The 21,207-nt window shown below is 38.3% G+C and overlaps 1 protein-coding gene across 1 annotated transcript in view; it reads left to right on the forward strand.

Annotated features, from left to right (window-relative positions):
- Positions 1-21,207, forward strand: part of LOC134852869 (fimbrin-like) — a 113,696-nt gene that overhangs the window by 44,730 nt on the left and 47,759 nt on the right. Inside the window, exons 2-5 of the mRNA XM_063868709.1 lie at positions 8,328-8,483; positions 9,422-9,678; positions 10,118-10,325; positions 11,682-11,873. Coding sequence (XP_063724779.1) covers positions 8,328-8,483; positions 9,422-9,678; positions 10,118-10,325; positions 11,682-11,873 — 813 coding nt within the window. The remainder of the gene's footprint in view (positions 1-8,327; positions 8,484-9,421; positions 9,679-10,117; positions 10,326-11,681; positions 11,874-21,207) is intronic.

Genomic DNA, 21,207 nt, shown 5'->3' on the forward strand with positions numbered 1-21,207 from the left:
AAATCACAATTTTCATCAAACAATTTTAAAATTCTATTAATCTCTTACACTTATAAATTTCTAAATTTAATATCAATGCAGTAAATTCATCTATAATATTTTCCCCCAAAGCAGTAAATCTAATTATGATGAAAATTTGTATCTTAATATTCCCCCATGACTAGCAGTAAATTTCTAAATTCTATGTAGTAAATTAAATAAATGCAAATGCAGTACTAACCTTTTGATATTTTCATTCATTCGCACAGAAATTCTATCCACACTCGCACAGCTCGCCCACGAAGAATTGTTTAAAATAATGAATTTCAGTTTCAAGTTTTCACACTCAACAACTCTAACATAAAATAACATGTTTCAAATTTTCCTTTAACCCGGTTGGAAAGGAATCATATACTAAACAAAACTAACCAATGCAGCTCACTAAATACCACAAATCATAGAATAACAGCATGACTTAGAAAAGGAAACCAACGGTACCCAAACCGGATTAACCCAGTTTAAAACTGGATAATTTATTCTTTTGAAGACTATTACAAAGTCTTAGAAAGAAATAATAAAAAACAAAAAAGTCGAAAGACAAACCCATACCACAAACAATTTGCTTTTTGGAAAAAGTACATAACCAACAAGACATAAGTAAGACCACAACAAACCCAACATAAAACGTTGTCACATAACAGGACCCCTCACAAAAACCGCATGAAATCATACTCCCACTCCTGGCCTAACCCACCAGGAAGGACGTCCTGAGCATGCTCTATAGCCGGCCTAACCCACCGCGCTACATCCACGCTTTGTGACCACACCTCTATTTTTAATAAGAGCTACTCAAGGGTGAGTAACTCTTCAAAATAACCGAACTAAAACAAAAAGCTTTTGTGAAAACAACTAACTAAAATCATTATTAAAAAATATTAAACTAATAAAAGTTTTATAAAATGTAAAATCACATGATGCAATATATAGATCAGAATACAACACCAAGGACGAACATCAAAAGACAAGACGACCCCACTACACTCGAGAGAGAATGACCAACTACAATCGATATGCCGCTCACAACCACAACTCAAAGGATTTAGAGTACGACTTGACCTCGCAGAAAAGGACTTCATTGAACTAGACCAATGACCACCTCGATGTTCAAGTATACGTACAGATCCGAGTAACCAGGCATCCCCTCCACGCACAATCTCCACGCCATTCCCAAGCTAGATCAGACACAAAAGAAGTTCTCCACGAAGAACAGAAAAACCTGACATAGCCAACCATTCTGAAATCAGATTTGAGTTTGTTGCGAAGACTTAGTCGTTGTCACAAGAAGAACACAACGTCTTATGTCTCTAACTCCAGCTTCCTGGAACTTCCTTAACAAAAAGGAAACAAAAGAAATATGATGTTCGCCAAACACCAACGTCCATCATCCATCCTTCGAATTGCAGAAGAACTATTATAAAAAACTCTGTAAAACCCGGATGGGTGGAACCTGATCTAAACTACATTTTATGATTGGATAAATTAAATGTTTTACCAATGTAAAGTATTTAATATTAACCAATCATGATCCATCTAACTAACAACCCACTTATTTGTAAGTGCTGAAGTTACTTGTAATTTCAGCACCAGAGAGATTTGAATTTAACTTAGAAATTAGTTGGACTCTCCCGAGCACTTCAGCAGCCGCAATAAACCAGTATACCCTAGATCTATTGAGCCTAGCAGAGACTAGTTAAACAACCTGAGACTAGATAGTATAAGAGTAAGATTAGGATCGGTATTAGACTAAGAAGTTGCACGAATCTATCCGGCCGAAAATAAGATAGCGTGACGAGCAGACGGTGTACCCTATCCGAAATTACTCTATGAGTTATACACTCCAGTCTTAACTCAAAAGCGCATTTTGCATTGCTCTTTTGTCAGTTCAAAATGCAGTTTTGAAAACTCGATTGCAACATTAACGCCATTTCAAGGTCTCAAGGTCAAAGTTATTTCAAAGATTTAAGACGTTGTCCGATAGTTTTGCTAAAGCTATATGGCAGCATGAAAGGCCAATCTTCTATCTATCTATCTATCTATCTGTCCATCTATCTATACTATATTTAATTGCTAGTGACAGCTATCTCCCATGTTTAAGCATAATAAGTTTGCATGTTTAACGAAAGAATTTTTTCATGTTTAAGCTATATCATATATTGCAATGCTTAAGAAAATTGTTCTTTTAGTTTTCGGCAAGGTCGTTAATTTTTCGGTAATTTTTTTGAGGCCAAAATAAGTCCGTCTGTCTGTCTTTCTGTCTGTCTGTCTGTCAGTCTGTCTGTCTGTATACCTTCTTTTTTAAATTAATTTGGTTATGTCTGTCTACCCGTCTCGTAATTTTTTAAACCTTCTTCTGTCAAATCTATTATCTAGCTATTATATATAAATGCGGGCTTCACTATCTTGCCATGTTTAAGCTTTTTCAAAATATTGTTTTTGACTTTTTAAGCTATATCGTATATTGCAATAGTTAAGAATTTTTTTTTCGGTTTTAAAGTTTGATTTTAGTGGTTATTTCACCAATTTTTAAAAAAGCAGCCCAATAATGGTATGCTGTCCTGATTTCCCAATGGGTTGCGAATTCGGCCACTAATTCTGATAGCCTAAATCCTCTTAGTTACCCAGATACGACGATTTTTGTGATTTTTTCAAAAAATTTCAAAAACTCAAATTACAAGATAATTTACAAAACTTGAGGTTCCCAATTCTGTAGTTGGGTACTGTCAGAGTACTTTCAAGGATTGCGAATCTTGCCTCCGAATATGACTGCTCAATTCCTTGTATTTTGGAGATATGACGTTTTTTTGTGATTTTTTCAAAAAAATTCAGAAAATTAAAATAATTTTGTACTCTCAAAATCTGAAACTCCCAATCCTGAAGTTAGGCCCTGTCGAAGTACTCCCATGGATTACGAATATTGCTTCCAAATATGATTGCTCAAAACCGTGTAGTTTTTGAGATATGACGTTTTTTGGGATTATTTAAATTTTTTTTAGAAAAATCAATTTTTTTGTTTTTCAAAGTTTGAATTTTCCAACCCTGTAGTTGAGTGCTGTCAGGGTTCTCTAAGGAGCTCCAAATCTTAGCTCCAAATATGACTGTTAAAATCCTTGTAGTCTTCCAGATATGACGTTTTTGTGATTTTTTCAAAAAAAAATTCAGAAAGCTTAAATTAATGTTTTTCTTCAAAATCTGAAATTCCGCAGTTTACGAGATATGACGTTTTTTGTGATTTTTTCAAAAAAAATTTCAGAAAGCTTAAATTAAAGTTGTTTTTCAAAATCTGACGTTCCCAATCCTGAAGTTAATTCCTGCCAGAGTACTCTCAATGATTGCGAATCTCGCCTTCAAATTTGACTGCTCAATTCCTTGTAGTTTGGAGATACTTGTTAGAGTACTCTATAGAGCTCCAAATCTTACCTCCTAATATGACTGTTCAAATCCTTGTAGTTTTCGAGAAATGACACTTTTGGGATTTTTTCAAAAACTTTCAGAAAACTTAAATTTTTTTTCAAAATCTGAAATTCCCAATCCTGAAGTTAGGTCGTGTCAGTGTACTCCCATGGATAACGAATCTTGCTTCCAAATATGATTGCTGAAAACCCTGTAGTTTTTGAGATATGACTTTTTTGTGATTTTTAAATTTTTTTTAAGAAAAATCAAATTTATTGTTTTTCAAAATTTGAATTTCCCAACCCTGTCAGGGTTCTCTAAGGAGCTCCAAATCTTATCTCCAAATATGATTGTTCAAACCTTTGTAGTTTACGAGATATGAAGTTTTTTGTGATTTTTTCAAAAAAAAATTCAGAAAGCTGAAATTAACGTTTTTCTTCAAAATCTGAAATTCCCAACCCTAAAGTTAAGTCCTATCAGAGTACTCTCAACGATTGCGAATCTTGCCTCCAAATATGACTGCTCAATTCCTTGTATATATTAAATGAAAGTCGGAATGCGCTATCGACACAATGTTTAACTGAACACAATGATTAAGAATTATTAGGAGACAATGTTTAAAAGGCTATCGATTGTAACGTTTAAAAATCATTCAGAGCAACCATGAGAAGAAGATGAGAACTCGATCCACGTACAAAGCTAGACAGTACCTGCCTAATTTTTGTCAAAAAGTTCATTTAATTTCTGTCTGGGACTGTCAAAATTTCAGTCTTCAAAACTGCAATCTCCACATGCTAAGAAAGAAACTTTTTGCGAACCGATTCGGTCTATGGAATAAATGGAAATATTTTAACGTTTCATTGCTTGAAAAGATTGATTATAAAAACTTGATATTTTCTCGAACCGATGCAGTCGATGAACTAAACTGTAATAATTCATAGTTTTCATAGTTTTAAAAGCTTGCTTAGAAAAACAAACTTTTCAAGGACAGATTCCATCTATGAAATAACTTGAAAACACTCGAAGTTTCATAGCTTTTAAAGGTTGCTCAGAAAAAACTGAAACTTTTCGCGAACCAATTTGGTCCAAGAAATAACTTGAAATATTTCAAAGTTTCATAGCTTGAATAGCTTGCTTAGAAAACTTAAAGCTTCTTGCGAACCGATTTAGTCTATGAAATAACTTGGAATAATTCAAAGTTTCATAGGTTGAATAGCTTCCTTAGAAAACTTTAATTTTTTCACAAAATGATTCGGTTTATGAAATAATTCGGATTTTTCAAAATTTCTAGCCTAAAAGCTTGCTTAGAAAAACTTACTTTTTTTCGCGAACTGATTCAATCTAAGTTTCATTGCTTTAAATCTTACCTAGAAAATCATTACTTTTTTGCGAATTGATTCCCTCTATGAAACATATTGAAATATTTCAATCTTTTATCGCTCGAATAGCGTCCACATAGAAACCTTAAGTTGCGCCATCTGATTTGCTTCATGAAACATTTCAAACCGGTTTACGATGACTTAACTTGAAGTTGTATAAAGATTCTTTGCTTGGATAGCTTGATCAGAACAAAAACTAATTTTTTGCGAGCCAATGGATTGTTGGAGGCATGATTGCTAGTCTATATTATTTGATAAAGATCTGATGTGTATACATTGCAGCAATTAAACCTAGCTAATCTAATCGAGATCGATTGCTGATGGACAAGCGTTACAGTAATAAAAACGTATAACCCATCAAGATTGAGATCAAGCACTGATGTGTAAACGTGTACTGTATAGCAATAAAACAAACACATCATAAACAAAAAAAACAGGGATTGATAGTTTTCGTAGACTAAAATAATGTTTATCAAACCGTTTCCAACGAGATCCCATGAAAACCGATTCCCCTTCCCTAAAAATTGAATGCATTATAAATTGATTATAAGCCATTGTTTTGTCGAACTTCAAATTATTTATCATCCATTTAAAATGCAATTCAATGGATTTTTTCTCATTGGATTTTAATGGATTTTTAAAATTAAATGGACTTATCTCATTCACTCATTTTTTTTCTGCGTGGTGCAAAAATAACTTAAGCAACAGCATCTGACTAAAAAAAAATAAATTAGAGAAATTGTAAAGATGTTGCAAAATCAGTCTGATCGTACCGTCCTCTCGAATCCTGAACCCAATCAGAAAAAAGTAAAGCATTGGCGCTAAAAATTTATTGAAAAAAAAAACAGAAAAAAATGTTGTAGAAAAAATTTTCGGAGGCATAAGCAAAACTCAGTTTGACTGAAACAAAACATATCAGTGAATTTTTTTCTATAAAAAAATTTAAACACAAAACTGCCCCTTTTTTACTTTTTAGACCGATCACTGAGTATGGGAAAGGAATATAGCTTTGGGTCCTTTTCTTTCATGTACATCAGAAACTTCCCGCTAAAATAAAATATTTTATAGCTTTCTATTTTGAATCCTTTAAGTTTTCGTCCGGGCTTCCAAAAAAAATGGAAAAAAAAGTTCTCTGGCTAAGACTGTTCCTAAAATAGGAATATAAGTTAAGCAATTGCTTTTTATCGAAAAAAAAATCCTTTTTCAATTTCCTTTCCAAAAGACTATAACTCTGAAGTAAGCTTGAGATTTTAGAATCTGTGATTTTAACTGAAAAAGGCAAAAAAGTTGAGGTGCAATTTTAAAGTATTGGAAATTTTATGACGACTGCAGCTGGTATAAATTGTGTTTCTTAAAACGGAACTGCTTTTTGACCATTTTTTTTGTTGATTTTTCTGTGGTTTCATTTTGTAAACTTAGTGTGCTCTCTTTCAAGAATAATACCTTGCAAAGTATATTTCGTCGGTTAATAAATTGTGTCGTGAAACTCGCTATTTTTTATCACCCCCACAGGCCCTATAAAACGCAAAAAGATAGATTTTGTTACGTGAAATATCAATTATGACAACTAGCCGGCTTTAACCAATTCGGAATCATCTCGAGTTGTCTTTCTTAGCGTTTTGTGTTATCCCTTATTACGTTATGTTTTTGATCCGACTTTCGATACGAAAGTCACGGAATATTTGTGCTTGGGTGGTTTTTTCACTTTCGACAACCTTCGACCTTTTAAATAGCCATTTTAACGGAATTTTTCATACCAGCCAAATATCTTGTATATCATGAGCTTACATTTAAAAAGATACTTCACATATGATACTCTTCTATAAATTTATGGGGGTTTAAAAATGGCCAATTTGGCCAGCTTAGGACAACTAATGCATGATATATTTCGCGCTATTAACGTGTAAGCGGCTATTTAATCCGTATTAGAAGTAGTTCCAAATGTATTGAGGCATGCTTTTGGTCTATTCAAAACTTTTCTGTAAGCCAAATATAACATTTTGTGCTTGACATTGAGTGTGGGAAGATGATTTTAAAAAAGCATAACAAAACTGAATTTGTTTCCCTTATTTTGAAAATTTCTTCAATTGTTTTGTTTTAATGTATTCCATTGAAATTAAACGCAGTTGGAATATTAAACCCCTTGATACAAGCTGTACTGTTGTTCCGTCTGCAAAAGAAAACAAAAACTAATGCTTGGTGTGTTTTTTCAGTCAATTTTTGGCAATCGAACTATTAGTTTTTAACAAAAAAGTTATAATAACACATTAAAGATATCGACTCCCTGAATCAAAATGTAAAAAGACATTTTTTCGAAAATAGCCAACTCGGCCATGCTCTGGACTCGTTTATGCAAGCTTTTATACATAAGGGTTAAGCGTAACGCAAGTTCTTTATGCGTGGCGAAATATCCCTCTCAACAAAATTGTTCCAAAATGAATTGAGGCTGGCTATTTGGTCGTATTTTTTTTGGTACGACAAATATTTTTACACTTGATCTTCGATATTGTCCAAACTTTAAAGTTTTCCAGTATTTTTTTTACTGAAAAGTTGTTAACGAGCATCGAACCATTCAAGGTTTTGCCCTGATATACGAGTTGAGTCTTGGTGTATTTGGATCGTTTTGCAGTTTTTTATCGTTAAGAAACACGTAATTAATGGATTCTTCAAACTTTGTTCTGCATTCTCAAGTTTTTCAGCATCAGTAAATATTTGAGTTTACGCTATGTTTTATTCGTTTATCTTTGGTTTCGAGCGCAGAAAAACTGAAAAAATTGCCAATTGGAAAAACATTGTAATGCCTTTTTAAAACTTCATCTTATTTTTGTTTGGCCATTAAAAAATACCTAAATAAGCCAATATTAGAACTTCTATACTTGATTAAAATTGGACTATAGCTATAAATAACATCGTAATTTCCGATCATCCTTGTAAAATTTATGATTTCAAAGTAAAAAGTTTGTTTCCGTTTTTTTTCTGGAACGTTTGGCGTCAAAAGTTTATAAAAAAATTGCCACAGATAAATCTGTTCAACTGTGCGCGAAGTTAAGAACAACAATTTTTTCAACGCCATTTAGGTTGCATTTATTTTCGCGCAGTTGGGTTTTGCCCTTAAGGGTTCAAACACATTTACTTAATTTAGTCACAAAGAGGGAGAAGAGACTAAATGATTGGCGGTAGGGTCGAAACGATATAGTAAGTAGTCCGGATGGTAGAAAACTTACCATATGCGCATGTTTGTTTTCGAGCATTTTGTTTTCAAATTTGCATTTTTAAAATTTAATTTTTAAGAAGCAAGTCTTCAGTAGGCTGTAATAACCGTGAAAAGTTTCTCTTTTTTTGAAACTTTTTTGCTGCTTTTTTGTTTTTTCTTTCTTTTATTGGATTTTTTACTTGATGTTTACTTATATAGTTTTCCTTGTTAATATGCTATTTTTTCCATATGCCTGTGCTCATAATTGTTTTTTCCCTTTATTTCAGTGTTTTTTCCTTCATTTGAGTTATTTTCCTCATTTTCAGCTGGACGAGAACGGCAATGGAACTCTGGACTCCAGTGAGATTGGGAAGTTGTTTGCAGAAGTGGGTGCCCCCCTCTCCCCCGACCAGCTGGTCCAACTGGTGGAAGAGGTGGACAAGGATCGGAATGGGGTCATCAGTCTCGAGGAATTCCTACAGGTGATCCCTCCCCCTCCGTGTTATTTATACTCACCAAAATGATTGTGATTATTAGCCTGATTTCGATTTTGGAAAATGGAGTGTTTTGATGACCAATGAAAAATAAACCAATAAAAGTTTTCTTAATGACTTTCAATATGAACGTGTTTTAGTCATTCATTATTCATTTGAAAATTAATGGAAAAAAATTCAAGAACGAATCTCTGGCGTTGTTTGCAGTAATATCAAACAACTGACTGTTTCAGCTTATAAAAGCTATGAGTTACTATAACCTGAGCAGTAGCGGATTTGGTGGGGGAGGGGTCAGACGCCCCCCTTTCTTCAGGGATTCGACCCCCAGTCGACCCAAATGGTCGCACCTTTGTGCTATTTTGAGATATCCATTTTTGGTGACGACCCTAAAATATTTTTAAAGGCGCCTTTGGCGCCAATATAATACTAATTTTGAGGTGGAGCGCGCGCCAAAAAACGCAACTTTTGGTCAAAATTTTCCAAAAAGTGCCTAAAATGCCGTTTTTGGCCTTTTTTTCATAATTTTGGTCAAATTGAGGTCTTTATAGTGGTTTGGGAGACCTCAGAAAATCAATTTGGTCGACCTAAAAAAAGGTCGACAAAATTTTCAATTTTTTTTGAAAATCCACCCCCCTCGAGAAATTCCTAGATCCTCGCCTGAACCTGAGTGTTACAGGGGCAAAGATTACGGATTTGACTCTCTCACTTAGTTTCCTTTCGAATTTTTATTTCGTCATAGTAATTTTTCTTTGATCATAGTTATAATTATGGCTAATAATAATCATGACTTAACGTTTCGACTTCGAGTTCGACCATAAAGCCTTGTCGTCGCCTATGCTTTTCGGTTGAACTCTGACACGTGTTCGACTCGCCTCAATCGATACATAAACCTCGATGCGCGAATATAACTCTTATTTTTATATTAGATGTACCTGAAACACAAACAGCAAAAAGCGTCTGGCGAAACCGACAGTTCACTGGGCCGAAAACTGTCCAAAGCAGTCGAATTAGTACAGACAAAAAACGAAGCCTCAGGTGCTGTCCACTCCTATTCGGAGCCGGAAGTCAGGGCCTTTTCCCAGTACATAAATGACAATCTGTCTGGAGACCCTCTTTGTAAGAAGTACCTGCCACTGATTGGGGTTGATCTTTTCACCAAGATGAAGGACGGAGTCTTACTCATGTATGTATTACTTTTATTTCAATTTGACTGGCTCTTTTTTTTCAAAAATCCAGGAACTATAATGAGCTTTAAAAATTTTAATATAGATAGCATTTCCTAGAGGATTGAAAGCAGAAAATTAATACGGAAAGCGAAGGTTTTAAATTTGAAAAAGGGGCTTAAAGTCTGAAAAGCGGATGCTCTAGGTTGTTTTGTTAGGATCAATCTTTTTACTAGAAAGAACCTTCATTCAATTCCATTCATCCGTTTCCATTCTATTAACCCATCACTAATCCAATTCCGAAAACTGCACGTTCTTGTGTGATACCTCATCTTCATGAAAAAAAAATAACGGAAACTGATTGTGCATTTTCGTGTTTTTTTTTGGTTTTTGTTCGGAAAAGCATCACAGGAAAGGTAAAAAAACGAAAAAAAAGTAAGCCCAATCTGGTAATTATAGCAAAGTGATCAACCTCTCTGCTCCTGACACGATTGACGAGCGCGTGATCAACAAGAACCCAAAGAACGAGTTTCAGATGAGAGAGAACCACGATTTGGCAGTGACAACTGCATCATCCATAGGATGCAGAATTGTGAACATAGGGGCCAATGATATCATGGCCGGAACTCCCCATTTGGTGCTGGGTCTGCTCTGGCAAGTTATCAGGGTTAGAAAAGTTTCAGTTGCACTCTAAAATATAATTGAATTTAAGTTACCTGAGATCTCTTTAACGAACACCCCTCCGCCTATGTTCCTAGTAAGCAATTGCCACGCATGTATAGAACTATTTCAAGTTAATTCTGGATATGTTAGTTTTGTACCAATTAACGAACCATCCCCGCTACCACTGCAATATGGGGGAGGGATAGTAAAAGAGATCCTTTACCTTAGGTGACTTAAGGCAAGCGATATAAATGTAAAATTTACATCAAGTGTACCATAAAAGTAATTAAGATAAAATCTTGTCTAAAAAGTTAAAATAGTTTCACATAAAATTTGACCAACTCTAGTGTTTTGAAAGTAGTGTATTCGAAGCGAAACAAATGCAAAAACTGCTGATTTCTTTTAACTCAGTGAAGCGAAATATGAAGAGTACGCGAGTTCGAGTAAACATCAACCCCGCTTCTAATCTTCGAGGTAATGTAAAAAAGTTTTATTACTTGAAAAATTTGAACATCAATTTTTACTGGCAAGCATCATAAATCGAAGAAAAAAAATAGTTTTGAAAAAATTATAAGTGCGTTTTTTTTTGTTTTTTATCTTTTTGAAAGCGAATGTGACAAAAACGTTCTTTTTAGCTGCACAGTAAACCAGGGGCGGATTTAGGGGGGGGGGGGGGGGCGTACGTTCCTTCCTCCTCAGGGATTCGACCCCCTGCTGACCCAAAGGGTCCCACCTTTGGTACTTTTTAAGAAATCCATTTTTGGCCGATCGACCCTAAAATTTTTCTGAAGGGGCCTTCGGCGCCAATATTTGCTAGATTTGAGGGGGAGCGCGCGCCGAAAAAACTCAATTTTTTGGTCAAATTTTTCCAAAAAGTGCCCAAAAACGCCTTTTTGGCCTGTTTTGTCAAAATTGTGCCGGCGGCGCAGAAAGTTTGGGCAAAACAGGGACTAAACAGTGCTTAGGGAGACCTCGAAAAAATAATTAGGTCGACCTCAAAAAAAGTCGACAAAATTTTTGAAATTTTTTGAAAAATCCGTCCCCCCCTCCCCTCGAGAAAATCCTAGATCCACCCCTGCAGTAAACAAAGTTTCTAGCATTTCAATTTTTTTTTCAGTTAACGTACACAAGCTCAACAAGCTCGTAAATACTTCTGACAACTTCAACTTTTAACTTTGAAGTCTGAACAACAGTGAATGCAGTTTTGAGCAATTTTAGCTCAAGTGGGTGCAATATTTTGCCCTAGTATTTCTATGGGAATATGTTAAATTGTTATATTCAAGGGGGCTTAGGATCTTAACCTCTCTTTTTGGGGAGAGGGAGTTGTAAATCTGATCCTGTTTTCCCTGTTATGCCTTAGATTGGACTGGTGAGTAAAGTGAATCTGCAAATGCACCCTGGCCTAGCCAAACTGGTGGACAGTGAAAACGGGGAGACCCTCAAGGACCTGGCATCCATGTCTCCGGAGGACCTGCTCATCAGATGGGTCAACTACCACTTGGCAAACGCAGGCACCAACAAGAGAATCAAAAACTTCTCGGACGACATCAAGGTTGACAAAAAAATTAATCTAATTTCTAACTTAGCAAAAGTCGAAAGTCGTGAAAAGTTACTACTGGGTCATTACCAAATTGAATCGTACTAATTTCTCTGTTGCACTTGAGGTCATTTAAAGATAGTATAATTAACAGGGGCGGGTTTAGGGGGAGGGGACGGTAGGTCGGACGCCCTCTTCAGGGACTCGACTTCCTGCCGACCCAGAGGGTCCCTCCCCTCTTTGCACTTTTTGGGATATCCGTTTTTGATGACGGATCCAAAAATTTTCATGAAGGCGCCTTTGGCGCCAATACATTTTAGTCTTGAGGCCCAATGAAAACTTTTACATGAAAAACTGATAAAAACAGAACAAAAAAGTTTTTTTTGGGTTTATTCTTAATTTTATACCGACACAAAAAGATGTCCCGGGTCCTGATAAAAGCACCAAATGATTTGCTTCATTTGGAATATCAATCTAGATAAAATATCAATATATCAATAAATTATATCGCGCTTTTCTTATACCGATGTGGACGAATTTGCAATTTTCGTACCCCCATCACAAAACAAAAAAAATCACAGATGATTTTTTACATTTGAGCTCGGTAAAACGATATCTTTCATGTAGTATGTCAAGTAAATTAGTCAAAAATTGACTGCATAAAAAACCACCCTGGGATAACTAAAGCGCATTTTCGTTGAAACAAAGGTAAAAGCATTGGAACATGGGCAGAAGTACACTCGTCAAAAGCTAATCAAAACGACCATTTTTAAGAGATATACCTTTTCTAAGAGCATCGATTATGAGTCATTAAGTCATTATGAATAGCTGTGCCCGTCTTTTAACTGTTAACCGGCAAAATGTAAAATGTTGCGACAAGTTATATATTACAGAGTCAAAATATTCTCGAAAATAAAAAACACCCCGGTTTGATTAAAAAAACTCTATGTACTTGTGTAGGTATAGCTCGACTGCAAAAACTTTTAAAATAAATTTCCGTGCAAATCAAATGATTTGCTATCTGATTTGCACGCTTTTTTGGCATGAGAGCAATTTGATAATTATAAGACTCTATTATAATCGATTTTAAGAGATTTTCTGCAAAAAATGGCAAATATATGACTTAATCCAAATTAATACTCAAACTGCTGAAAAACACTTCAATTGCCGTTCTTTATACAAAATAGTAGTTTTTTTTTGCTGAATACTTTTGCTTAAGCTATTGAAACATTGTACGTTTTTTAAACGTTTTCTTTAGAACGAATTTTGAGCTGTGTTTTCTCGACATTCGAAGTTTTGGATTTTTTCCCGGTGACGCCAATCTCCAATTAAAAACTGTAAGACGTTTCCAAAATTTTTAAAACTCTCCATTCGTGCTTTAAATTTCTATACGCTGTCATACATGTTGAATTTTTTCCCGCAAGCTAGCCCCCGGTAATTTTTCTCAATACCCAAAAAATTTTGGACAGTTCCGTTGAACTGAAATATCTTACAGTCGGTACATAGACAAACTGACTTGACATTTTTTCTCGATACCAAAAATTTTTGGATATATGTGAACGAATATTAATCAGTGAAATCGGAACATAGACAAGAGGTACTGGACTAGTTTTTTGGATTGGTTTATGACTCGAACCCGCTGACCAAAATTTTCCGAAAAATTTTGTGAAAAAAGTAAAAAATTGCCAAAAACTCCTCAAAACGTCTTCAGAATTCTGCGAAACTGTGCTGTAAGATGAATCCAACCCTATGTTAAGTGGTCTGGTAGCGAAATATCAGGCAAATTAGGTTGAGTTTTTTCATCCTCAGGTTTTTTCCGCGTGTGTTGTTGGAACTTAACCAATTTGCCTGATCCCCCACCCACATTGGTGAAACTGTGAGCCAGTTCGCTTCAAGTAAATATAAGCCGTTTTAGCCCGTCCGATAATTGACCTCATTGCGGGACACTAATGTTAAGTGGTCAGGTACGGTGATATTAAGTGAGTTAAGTTGAATTCTTTCATCCTCAGGTTTACTCCGTGTGCGTTGTTGGAGTTCAACCAACCTACTTAATTTCCCCACCCCATTGGTACTTTAGCGTGACGTAGCCGTCGCATAGGTCTCTTGAGTGTATGGTATTCATTCTAGGAGCTAGTTCCTTGGATCACGCGCTCCGTATACTATCCGAACCGTCTCAAAAGCGCGTAAAAGAGACTTGTTTCAGAAAGCCCGGTTTAAGCTTTAACTTTAACGCCAGGGACTCGCAGAAAACTCTCCAATACTATCTGCATCACTTTTTGTCGAATCGAAAAGATCTAGTTATTTGGCACGACGCCATAAATAATTCCATTAGTAAGCACCGCAGTAACAACAACCGTAGTTTGAGTACTGACCAACTTAAGAGCCTTCTTTTGAGATACAAGGAGAACATTACCGCTATTGTATACTGTCGCCGCAACGGTACGGACAATATAGAAAAAGAGTTTAAAAAGACAGGTATTCTCGTTATTAACATAGTTGAGGATTTTATCTCAAAGCGAAAGGCCAAAGACCAAATACTTATCGAAATTATAAAGAGCTGCACCAGCCCCCTTCCCTTGAGTTGAAGACCCTGTTGTTACTTAGACGATACAGTGCTGACCTAAATATACTGAAAGCTAAGAAGAAGCGGAACCGTTTGTCGCCTAAAAATCGTAGAGCGATTCACAACAGACTTAAAGCGTTAAAACTTCAAGTTACTCCCCCTTGTAAGTTATTGATGTGTTAGAGTATTTTGTGGATTTACTTGAGTAAAAATAGGGTAATTTCCGAGAGTCGTTCTTTTCTGAAATTATTAAGCTTGGAAGCTAAGTTTCAAAAGAAAATTAAGAAGTTGTTTGAGAAACGTAGCAACCTCGAAAACGAACTTTATAAATGCCACGAAATAATTTTAGAATACACAGAGAGTCAGTGTCGTTGCTCAAAAATTGATACGAAAAATGTAGGAACTATATAGAACAAGCGGTCGAGATAAATACTGAGTTGATTGATATGGCTGCAAAAAGTGCCAATCCCGACGAATTGATACCGGCACAAGATATGTGGCTTCATAAGTTGACTCAAAGCAACGATAAAGTTCTGCAGGAAGCTATCACATATGAAACAAGTTTTGAGGCAGTAACAGAGCCGGACAAAATAGATAGCAGCTCAAAAAATTCTCATCGTTCTGAAAAAGGTGAAAAACCCCCGTCGCATAAAACAGATACCCGCTCTAAGTTGTCGCATCGAAGCAGCCGACATCAGCAATCGGGTTCTCAGAAATCGAGTTATACCGCCGCTCCGTCGAAAATACTTTCTGAGAAAAAGCGCGATTTAATGATTTTAAAGAAACAACAAGAGGAACTTGAGAGGCAGGCAAAGGTATCATTAAGACTGAAAGAACAACAAAGCCGTTTAGAATTGGAAGAATTGGCTGAAGAACACAGGAAAAAACTGGCAGAAATTGAGTTGAAAGGGCTTAAGTTAGAAGATGAGTTGTCGGAAATCAGCGAGAATGCTGAGGAAAGTGGTTTAACTCGAATCTCTCCACAACTAACCATAGACGAAAATGATCGTACGCGACACTGGGTCAAATCTGTCGACCACAGTCCGCCTGATGCTGTTGTAGTTCCCAATCAAGAGCAGCACGTTCGTTCTACAGCTGAGGCAACTTATCCTGCATTAACAAATTATTTGGTTTCACCAAATTATACAGGAAAGAACAATGGCCAGACAGCTTCTAGTGATCCCGGATTGCATTACACTAACCACATTCACGGACAACATCATAATTTGTCGAATTTGGTCCGATCGCAGGTTTCCGTTAACAATCCAGTAGGGTTACAACAGTTCATTCAACCTGTTTCTAATAATTTGCCTCAGCAAACTCTTTTGTCCACTCATCCGGTGCTAGGCATTCTAAACACAGGGTCAGTAGTCCCGGTAACTTCTGAAAATTATTTTGCTCCGACAACATCTGCAGAAGTTCCATCTGGTGTAGCACCGTTCGTTCCTGCATCAACAGCAGTTAATCATGTTTCTTTAGTCATCAGACTACAGGGTCAGTAGTAGCTGGCTACCAAGCACCTGTAGTCCCATCACAACAACATATGGGTGTTCCCGTTAGTAGTTATAACTTTTCAAGTGACCACTATAATCCTTATAGTAATTTGTGGAGACCAGCTGTTGCTGCCCCTTTATTGTCAGCTCAACAACACTACAGTCCTTCGACAACTGTTTTTTCCACAGTAACTCCGATTGTTCCTCCGAATAATTTTGTTCCTTATACAAGTGGAGGGACTGTGTTCTTTCACAGCTTGAAAATTCTTCTCATGCTAATCAACCGTTCGTTCCTGATTGTCACGGTAACTCTTCAAGTTAAACAGAGCCAACTCCCGGTAATTCACCTGGTGCAGACGTCGAGCGTCAACTTTCGACACGAGAGTTGTTTAATATACTCATGCACAGCCGAAAAGATCATCTCCCTGAGTGGAAGCTGACCCAGTTCGATGGCAACCCACTTAATTGGCATGACTGGTTTGGGCAATTCACATCGACGGTCGGTTCAGCCATACTCAGTGACGATGAAAAGCTTACCTATCTGAAAACGCTCGTAGTGGGTAAAGCAAAATCCGCAATCGCTGAGTATAGCAATAGCGGAGTACTATATAAAGACGCATTAGCAACTCTTCAAAGAAAGTTCGGGCAGACGCATGCTGTAGTAGGGGCTCATCTAGATAAATTGAGTAATTTCCCGCCGCTGAAAATGCATAACTCGGAAAATGTAATTGGATTTTCCTCTGCAATTTCTGGACTTGTTGCCGTATTCATGTCCCTGTCTTTTAACGACGACCTGAAAAGTGTTAACTTACTGAATCAAGCTGTGCGTAAGCTTCCCCCGAACCTTAAGGAGGCATGGTCAATGCAAACCGTAAGACGCCAATGGCATAGACCAACTCTGCTAGATTTCAACGAATGGCATAAAGAAAAGACGGAGGGTCATGAGAGGCTAAAAACGATCGTTTCTAAGGGTAAGTCTGAAGAACCGGTTAAGCAAAAAGTAGGTACGAAAGTGTTTGCTAGTAACGCAAATGTAAGTAATAAGACTAGGGAAAAACCAAAGTACCCTCCATGTTCTGTATGTAAAGGTCAAGACGCTCTTTGGAATTGCGCCGTATTCAAAGAGAAAAACGCTACGCAGCGAGCGAAACATGTAGCCGAACAAAAACTTTGCTTTGCGTGATTACAGAGCAATCACAGTTTTCGTAATTGTAGCAAGGCCAGAAAGTGCCCCAAGCCAAATTGTGAAAGCACGCGCAACGTACTCTTACATGGAGCGGAGAAAATTTTTCCTCCTAAGGATGCTAAAAGTTCCCCGGCGTCAGGTAACGTAAACACTAAACATGTATCGACTAACGCTGCCGTCGGCGATATTCACAGCCAGGAGTCAACTAAAGGCCTCCTGCCAGTTGCATCACTCGCCGTCTCTGCGGATGCGACGATTACTAACACCCTAGCGCTTTGCGATAGTGCTTCCACGCACTCATGGGTATCCGCCGATCTCGTAAAACGCCTCCATTCGGTTGGCACTCCCGTTAACCTCACCATAAATGGATTCAATTCCACGAGCTTGATGAAAACTCAGCAAGTAAATTTCAAATTTCCGCCGAAACGAATAATAGTGAATTTTCGTTTTCTTTTCGAGCTTATGTTAAGGATCATATTCGCATTGGCTCGGATAGCATAAGTATTCCTGAATTACAGGAAAAATATCCGCAGTTGGCTCCGATAAAACCTATACATTATAAGTATGAGGACGTCGAAATAATTATTGGACAGGATTTCTACCATGCCATAAGACCCGTTGAGTACCTTCTGGGGGAGGACTCTATTTCACCGTGCGCCGTACGCCTTCCGATAGGTTGGGTTTTAAGTGGTCCGTTACCGCCGTCCTTTAAGTCGAACTCGTCTTGATTTAAGTGTGTTGTCGAATACATGTCTCTTGCGGACCAAATTAAAACTTGGTATGAGTTGGAGTCATATGGGGCCTTCAAGCAGGTAGAAGCCCGTTCCGCCGCCGACAATTGATGGTGAGAGGTACATTACACCAATGCTTTGGAACGATAAGGAAAGTAGTTTACCGAATAACTATTTTTCCTCCTTAGCTCAATTAAAGTCTTTGGAAAAGAGGCTAGATAAGGATCCGTCGCTCCGTGAAAAATACGCCGAAACAATAAGAGAAGATCTACAAAAAAGATATGTCATAACCGTTAAGGCACACGATCCCAAATCACGAACAGATCGTGAGTGGTATCTCCCACATCACCCGGTGTTGAACCCGAATAAACCCGGTAAGGTGCGCCGAGTCCTCCATGGGGCATCGAAGTGTCATGGTGCTTCCTTGAACAAACCTCTGTTGGTTGGCCCGGATCTCCTTCAAAACCTCATTTTTGTACTTTTAAGATTCCGTCAGCATAAAGACGCCGTTTCAGCTGACATTGAAGGGATGTTTTTACAGGTTGGAGTCCGTGAAGAAGATCAACCTTCTCTTCGTTTTTTGTGGCAGGAGGACCCCACATCAAGTGTGGTAGTTCACCAATATACGCGTCACATTTTTGGTGCTCGTGACTCGCCGACTTGTGCGAATTTTGCTTTGCAGAATACTGCATCGGATAATCAAGCTGAGTACCCCGAAGCTTTTTCGGTTGTTGTCCAGAAATTCTATATGGATGATTATCGGGATTCGTTTCAAAACAGGGATGACGCCTTGAAATTAGGTAGGGATTTGGTCTCGTTGCTTAAATTAGGTGGGTTTCATCTGACAAAATTTGTTAGCAACGTGCCCGACGTAACAACCGCTCTTGATCCGGACAACCGTGAGTCCAATTCCTCTCTTAAAGATATTTGTGCGAGTCCAGACCAGTCGTCACATGTTCTCGGTCTTAAGTGGGATCACGTAAAAGATACCTTAGTCGTTAGTAGAGGGGTTGATCGTCCACTAAACAAAGCAATGACTCAGCGTACCGTGTTGAGTTTTGTTTCCTCTGTTTTTGATCCAATTGGGTCAGTGGCTCCGTATACCGTGAAGGCTCGCCTTCTATTAAAAGATATCTGGCGAATCAGCGGTCAAAAATGGGACGATGATCTGCCAGAGGAAATCAAAAAGCAATTCCCTGAGTGGCACTCAAGTCTTCATTTGTTAGGTTCTCTGACAATACCTCGGAGCTATTTCACTGAGCCTGTCGACCAAATAGAACTTCACATGTTCGGTGATAGCTCGCAGGATGTTTTCTGTACCGTCGCTTTCCTTCGTGCGCGACTTGTTAGCTCCCATCAGACCGAATTAGCCTTTGTGTTTGGCAAAGCCCGCGTCGCGCCTATGAAAGAGCTTTCTATTCCAAAGTTAGAGCTTCAAGCGGCTCTTCTTGCAACCCGCTTAAAGGAAGAAATTTTGAAAGGTCTTACTTTCAAAGTTACGGATAGTTTCATGTGGACAGATAGTACCACTGTTCTTCAGTGGCTTCACTCTTGTAGTAAGCTACCCGTTTTTGTTGGTAATCGCACTGGTGATATTCTGGAGTCTACCAGCACTGATCAGTGGCATCACATACTTAGCGGTGATAACCCAGCTGATGCCGGTACACGAGGGATTTCTTCGGAAGCCCTCAAGGAAAGCAGCTGGGTTAATGGCCCTAGTATATTGAGAACAACTGATTGGCCGTTCAAGCCCGATACAAGGGTTATCGATAAAATAAGACTCAAAGAACCATCATGTGATATCGACATTTGTCTGGAAATTTCGTCAAATTTTGTCGTCGATGTTTTGACAGGAAAAAATTTTCCCTTCGGAAAATGGGAGAGGTTCAATTCAATTGTAAAATACAAACGCGCAGTAGCATTTTTGTTAAGATGGCTGCCATCCCATAATTATTTCCGGTCGAGTATATTAGAAATTACATACCCGTCTGAAATGGATATTGCTGAACAGAAGCTCATTTACCTGTCCCAGGGTGAAACATTCCCTAGTGAGCTAAAACCACTAAGATCCGGTAAAGTTATCACGAGGAATAGTCGGATCGCCAAGTAGTCGCCGTTCATTGGACCAGCTGGCATCCTTCGCTCGACTGGGCGCAACAGCCGCTTCGTTAACTCCGATTTCGATAGCAAGCATCCGATTATGCGAAACATTGAAAATACTTGCGTTGTGTGCCGAAAACGCAAAGGGCCAACCGTAACTCATATGATGGCTGATCTGCCCATTGAAAGGCTGGGTTAAAAGCAACCTCCTTTCTCTAACACAGGCGTCGACTACTTTGGGCCGTTCCTAGTTCCAATCCGGAGAAGTACGGAAAAGAGGTGGGTTTTGTGTTCACATGTCAAACCATTAAAGCAGTGCACATTGAAGTGGTCCCCTTGCTCGACACAAGCTCTTGTGTGATGGGCGTGGAGAGATTTATTGCACGTCGTGGTACTCCGACTACCATCATGTCCGACAACGGCACGAACTTTGTTGGCGCTCAGAAAGAGCTCTTAGCTTGCGTTGAGAGTTGGAACAAGCTCGCACCCGCTGTTTTTGTTCAGAAAGGGATCAAGTGGAAATTCAATCCACCCAGCGTACCGCACCATGTTGGCTCCTGGCAGCGATTAGTTCGGAGTGTCAAGCGCGTTTTGTATGACATCTTAGGCAACAGAAGAGTAACTGAGGAGGTTCTAAGAACCACGCTGTGCCTTGTTGAGCAATCACTCAACGCTAGACCGATAACAGCCGTTAGTTCCGATCCGCTTGATTTAGAGGCGTTAACCCCGAATAATTTTAGCCTTGGTCAACACGCAGCGAGTTTTCCGTCGCTAAGTTTCGAAGAAAACTTCGACCATAAGAAGCGGTTCGCCAGAGCGCAATCATACGCTAACGCAATGTGGACACGGTGGATGCGGGAAGACGTTCCTTCCCTCAATAGGAGGGCAAAGTGGCACAACCAGTCAGACGTTAAGTTGAAAGCCGGCGACTTGGTTTGGGTCATAGAGCCTGACACTCCACGTGGACATTATCCACTCGCACGTATCCTAAAACTGCACTATGGCAAGGAAGGATGCGCGAGATCCGCTGACATAAAAACCGTTACGAGCGAACTGACCCGCCCGACCGTAAAGCTCGCTCACGTTCTTCCTTGTTTAGGGGTGGAGGATGTTGCAGCGCAAATGTAAATGTAAAACAAAAGTATAAATGCATATAAACGCAAATGCATATAGGGACAGTAGCCAAGCGTATACATGGTGGGTTCGGCGCCGGTTTGAATCCCGCCTAGGTCATTCCTTTCTAGAACTCGAATATGCACCGAACTTGATGGGATGC

This window comes from Symsagittifera roscoffensis, chromosome 8 (assembly GCF_963678635.1).
Source record: "Symsagittifera roscoffensis chromosome 8, txSymRosc1.1, whole genome shotgun sequence".
Classification (NCBI taxonomy): domain Eukaryota; kingdom Metazoa; phylum Xenacoelomorpha; order Acoela; family Convolutidae; genus Symsagittifera; species Symsagittifera roscoffensis.